This window comes from Ischnura elegans, chromosome 2 (genome assembly GCF_921293095.1).
Source record: "Ischnura elegans chromosome 2, ioIscEleg1.1, whole genome shotgun sequence".
In the NCBI taxonomy this organism is placed as follows: domain Eukaryota; kingdom Metazoa; phylum Arthropoda; class Insecta; order Odonata; family Coenagrionidae; genus Ischnura; species Ischnura elegans.
Genome location: NC_060247.1, coordinates 17,787,042 through 17,793,041, shown reverse-complemented (window position 1 = coordinate 17,793,041; position 6,000 = coordinate 17,787,042). Strand labels below are relative to the sequence as shown.

The 6,000-nt window shown below is 38.2% G+C and overlaps 1 protein-coding gene across 1 annotated transcript in view; it reads right to left on the bottom strand.

Annotated features, from left to right (window-relative positions):
* Positions 1 to 2,105: 2,105 nt before the first annotated feature.
* Positions 2,106 to 6,000, bottom strand: part of LOC124153448 (probable G-protein coupled receptor No18) — a 66,127-nt gene continuing 62,232 nt past the window's right edge. The window contains exons 8-9 of the mRNA XM_046526604.1: positions 5,404 to 5,598; positions 2,106 to 3,815 (exon numbers count right to left, since the gene is read on the bottom strand). Coding sequence (XP_046382560.1) covers positions 3,553 to 3,815; positions 5,404 to 5,598 — 458 coding nt within the window. The 3' untranslated portion in view covers positions 2,106 to 3,552. The remainder of the gene's footprint in view (positions 3,816 to 5,403; positions 5,599 to 6,000) is intronic.

Here is a 6,000-nt window from a genome sequence, read left to right as displayed (position 1 = left end):
GGTACATTTCTTGCGGAATTCGTCCAACTCTAACCATGTTTATGCAGTGGATGGTATTAACATAAAGGCAACAGACGAAGTGAAGTACCTGGGAGTTACGATAACCTCGAACCTCACGTGGGGAACACATATGAAGAATATTTGCGGCATAGCCCTGAAGAAATTAGGATTCGTCAAGCGTATTGTGGGAAGATTTTCGGATGAGAAAGTAAAAGAAAGGTGCTATTTCGCTCTCGTCCGACCGCACCTAGAATATGCAGCGAGCGTATGGGATCCGGTGCAGAAAGACTTAATCCGCGAACTGAATAAAATACAAAGGAAGGCTGCGCGTTTCGTCAAAAACTGCTACGGGCGTACAGACAGTGTTACCCAGATGTTAAGCGAATTAGGCTGGGAGCCGTTGGAGACGCGGAGGCTGCGTGCTAGGCTTAGATTGCTTGAACAATTGAGAATGGATATCTTTAAGAGAGACACAGAGAACATATTATTAGAGCCACACTATATCTCCAGGTGCGATAGAAGCGATAAATTAAGAGAGATGTTTTGCCGAACGGATAGATATGGGAATTCGTTTTTCCCCCGAACCATAAAGGACTTCAATAAACGCTAGTCCCAACCTCGTTAGAGCAATTCTTTTTTTTTTTTTCAATAGTTGTAAACGGCTGGTGTCCTAACACCCCCTGCCACACGCCTTTTAGGCGGCTCGCGGGGTATTATGTAGATGTAGAATGTTTGAACTAGACATATGTTTTCCTAGGATTTCGCACAAAAATTAGAGATATTTTTTTGAACTTGTTTTATTTGCATTATTTAGCAAACATACAACACAGTTTCTTGAAGAAATGAAGGTTTGTGATTATTTTTGTACTTAATCACTGGCAATTTCCATAGAGTATGGGGAAACCAAAACATTTATTCAACCCAAAGATAATCTATGCAAAGCTATCATTTAAGCCTGCTTATGTTAAAGATTTATTTCAGCGACCAGTTACAGGGACAAAATTATATTTCTTCAATTCAATAATTACCTTGGAAAAGAAAATCACGTGGGTGAATCACAGGGCCATAAGCGCAGTATTATTGGCCAGGGGGGCAGACACACTCTCAGGTCAGGCAACAAGTATGTATACAATACATTCATGAATTCAATTGCAAAATGCTAGCATTTCAAGTTGTCCAGGTCAGGCAGCTCCCAATTTGCCTCCTCCACCTCCACGGCTACAACCCTTATGAATCAGTACAACCATAGTCTCCAAATTTCTCTGAATGAATTCATTCTTCTGCTTTTTTGATCATCAACCCCTGCAGCCAAATGCAATGCCTTATTTGGCCTTAAGAAGAAACTTAGAGGTGAAAATCAAGTAGGCAGCAATTGATATGCATGAAATAATAGCGAGAATAAAAGGTTTGCTTTTTTGAATTATCACAGTACTATTGAATAATATAAAAAATTTCCAACCAACTGGCCTCAGAATATGTCTATCAATGAGGTCTTGGCCTTCCAGCATCAGCTAAGCATGTTGATCAATGCACTCAGTGACTTGTTGTAGCTTGGGTAATGTAATTTACCAGCTGAAGGATGATTGAAAATCAAAACCTCATGTTGACCTCCCAACTTTAAATAAATTTTAAGAAAAAATATTTTGTTTTTGTGGGCTGTAGACCATGAAATATTTGGAGTCGTGAAAAGTAACTTCCTGGCAACTTCCCATTCCCATGATTATGGGATAAAAATGGAGTTACCCGATAATTATGACACATGTAAAATAGGATTTGGAAGCTCTTTTTTTCTGTAAAAAATAAAATTCATTAATATTTTTATCTAACCTATAGGGAGTCATGCATGGCTTTTATGTAATATTTTGAAGAAATGACAATTGTTTGCGCTTTAAATGCACAGAAATTGCAGGATCGATGATAAAATTTCAACTGTAAATTCAAGAGAAGCTGTATAGGAAGTTAAGTCATCAATTATCAAAGAAATCAAATATCTTAAATTACCTTTGCAGCCAGTATTCTCCACTGATATAATGATTGCAAGGTAAGATGTACTTTCTTGATATTTCCACAGGAAACATGAATATTTCACCAAAGCAAACAAATGATTCATTTGGCAAGGGAATAGATTGGATTTTATTTTTAACATGGCTAGCAAATTAATATGAGTCTGACATCACTAGATGCATTGATCAGTTAAAACATTATTAAATAATTTGGAAGCAGGGATTTAGCTATTGCAGTGGTTTCTTCAAATTAGAAAAAAAATTCTAAGTACTCCTGCTCGATTGGAGAAGATTGTCTCACTCTAATTTTTATCTGTCTTACATTTTCAGCTTTGTCTTTTTTGTAAAAGGAAAAAATACTGAATAATAACATAAAAATATTTGGATATCTAGCACATACTTAATATCTAGCAACCATTGAGAAATGAATTGCTTTCATAAGGTACCATTGAAGTCTTCCTCTGGCGCACCATTTTCACATTGAAGTATGTAATAAGATAGTCATTGGCATTACTCACTAAACACATATTTAGGCAGAAAGAATACTTTAACTCTTATACAAAATCTAACACCCTGAAAACCTATCAGCCTTTTCCTAGTGGCTTTTCTTTAAGCTGTCAAAACAATGACGGCAGAACCATATATCTTTGGTATGCACTCCCTTTCAATGCTTTCTTAGAAAGTCTGATTCAATGATGCACATTAGGTATCATAAAACTAAATGACTAGGGAACCTGACAAAAATAGCTTGCATAGCAACAGCTAGTTCCAATTTTACATCACAATTTGCTCCTCATACCTTGAATTAATGAACCAGAAACAATGAGGGACAGATGATGAGAACTTACCAGCCCGTACCAAAACATCACATTCCCCAATGTGGTGGGATATGATATTGATTAAGACCAGCATAATTTTTAAATCTTATATGTCATCACACTTGATCACTTATTATATCTGAACATCTTCAGTGGGGAATATCTCTTATTCCAGCAAACAGGAGGGGGATTTCACACTGCTGCAATCACTTCGTTTTTGTAAGATCCAAACCAAAGAGAATTTCAGTTTTGGCAACTTACGTATTTACCTATCTATTTCTGGTAACTGAGTCACTAATTTTTTTATTTAAAAACTATTATATCCACCACTCCAAGCAATCTTTGATTGGTATTTCTATATCCAATGAAGATAAATCTTTGCCGCAAAATACCCAATGTGTAGTACGTATTTGCTGGAAAATTTTTGCAAGAAACAATGAGCACACGGGATCTCTGTGATTCAGTCATTCATTAGGTTACCTCCCCACAACTTCACCAAAAATTGAGGAATATTTCCATTCACTGACTGCATCTACCACACTTCCTTTACTGAAAAGATGAAGATGCATCTCCTTATACATTAGGGAAGCTCACAGAGGACCATCCTATTTACACTTTTAAATGTCTGGAGAAAAACTTCAACCTTTGAAAAGTCTGAAGTGGTGGGCAGACAACAAATTCACTCATCTAGTCAGATTCATCCCAGTCAGGGTAAGTAAGAGAGCTGAATCTCACAGGCGTCTTGGTGTCCTAGGTTGTGTGATGTTGTGTTCTGCATTGGAGGGAAGCCGGGATCGACGGCCACTACCTCCTCCAGTAGCACATACAGCACCCACACTGCCACTGGGGGCATATGGGCCCATGTCATCCACATGGTGAGGCCGAGAACCAGGACGCTTCATACACTTCTTGAACGTGAGACGCCAGAATGCATTCCGGAAATCAGGACTGTAGAAGGCATAGATGAATGGGTTGATGGCGGAGTTTATCCATCCTAAAAATACATTTTAAATGTTACAATGATTTAGAATGTGGAATGTGTATGAAATGTAGGAGCAAGATTCATCATCATCATCAAACAATTTCCCTGCCCCTATAGGCCCTCATAGGTCCTTCTAGGTCAATTATGCAGAAAATGAATTCTGTTATTCCTTTTAAGCTGTTATGAGGCACTTGCTACCATCCATGATATAAGGTACAAAGGAATTCTGCTGTCCTTTGCTTTGTTGTATTCATTTGTTTTGGAAGGCCAATGGTTAGATGAATTTAACTGAATACTGAATTGGCATTATTTCCAGATGAGGAATCACTTAAGAGAGTATCAGCTCATGTAAATTTTGCTAAGTTAAAAATTGTGTTTTGTAAATGAATAAGACATATGTTCTATATAGAATTATATACTTGATGACAATTGCATGAGTGGAAACAAAAATGGCAAGTTCAAAATGAGCTCAGATCGTGAGCCAAATCCATCACAAGTAGAACCCATTGTACAGCAGTGATATACTGTATCAAACAAAATATAATAAAAAATTAGAGTATAAGCCATAAATTAAGTTTATTAAATGTGAAATGAATGAAATTCTTTAGCAGTATGACCATGTCATGTTTTAAAAAATTGATTTTCACCCAATGCACAAATTGACATGGCAGATATTACACCTCCTAATACATTAAAGAGGTGGTAAAAGGTGATATTCCCGCGATGTCCTAACTATAACAATTAATTTTTATAATGGTTACTCGAGCCTGGATAACTTGAAGGCAATAATTTTGTCTTTATTTTTTTCAAGCAAATTTAGGACAGCATTGTTCTCTCTTACAATTAACTTGATTAACAATCACAAACACCCATGTCCTGGATGGTGGTAAATCCACCCAGGCGGGATTCGAACCCGTGACCTCTAGGTTAGCAGTCGGGAACTTTACCCCGGTGCCACCGAGGCTGGCAATGACAACAGCTGTGGTCATAAATATATCCAAGTGGCCTTTACCTTACATCCCACTCTTGGCCAAAATGCCAACACCAGGCATAGGTTAGCTATCATCATTCAAAGAATATTTACCAATGAAAAACATATACAGTAAATCCTCGTTATTATGAAGTTCATGGGATCGAAAAAGCGGAGGCAAATGGCAATGGAGGTAATGGCAAATTTCACAAGAGCGTTTCTTTTCTCTTCAATCTCCCGTACTTATAGTTGTGGTGGAATAGCTTCAGCATCATGTGTATGATATACGCAATTACATTATGAACAAACTCAGCAAATCCTCGATATAAAAACAAGATGCATTCCTACACCTTGTTCGTAAGTTAATAAATCTAGGCAAGACATCAAAAAGTGTTGTATCCTGCAGAATGCAACAGTGCATTACAAGATTGTGGCGAACTGGTCTACCGTCGACGGCAGCGCACTTGGAGCCAAAATAAATTCACTGTCTGCGGGAAGGAAGAACGTGCGAAACACTGAATAGTTCCTGACTTCAAAATGAATTAATTGATACTTTGTTCAGAATGCACTCAAAGTGCAAGCTCCTTCAAGCTCAATGAATGGAATTGAATCCTGAGACTCGGTACGCACCCAACCAAGTAAGGATTGACACAAGGTTCGGCGAGATGGCCTTAGGAGGCAGGAATGGAGCAAGGAGGTAAATGATGAAGAAGGGCAGCCAGCATGCGACAAATCCACCGACCACCACAGACAGGGTCTGAGCTGTCTTGCTCTCACGCCGGAATGATGAAACTCTACTGGCGGCTGCCGTGCTGCTTCCTCCACCTAAATTAGAGAAAAACAATTATGCAAATATGTATGCTTAGATGTTTAGGAGAAATTTGCTATCAAAAGGTACCTCCGCACAAGGCTGAGGGGAGAAAAAAATTTCCAGGGTATTAAAAGGGGAGGAAGATAATTTGGAGGAGGTATTTTTTGAAGGGCTACACTTAAAACCGTGTGGTCTTCCAAATGTTTTGGAAATTTCAAACCCCTTGTCCTCCGATAGCTATGGACTTGCCATTGCATTATTGCAATTAAAGAATGCACACAGTGGTACATCCCACATTTGGCATCGTTTGGACTTCAGTGATGCTGGATTGCGGATTTTTCCAGATTTCAGGTGGTAAGGTCGTAACCATTATAATTAGGGGTCCACCTATGTTTTTTGCATTGGAATTAGATAAA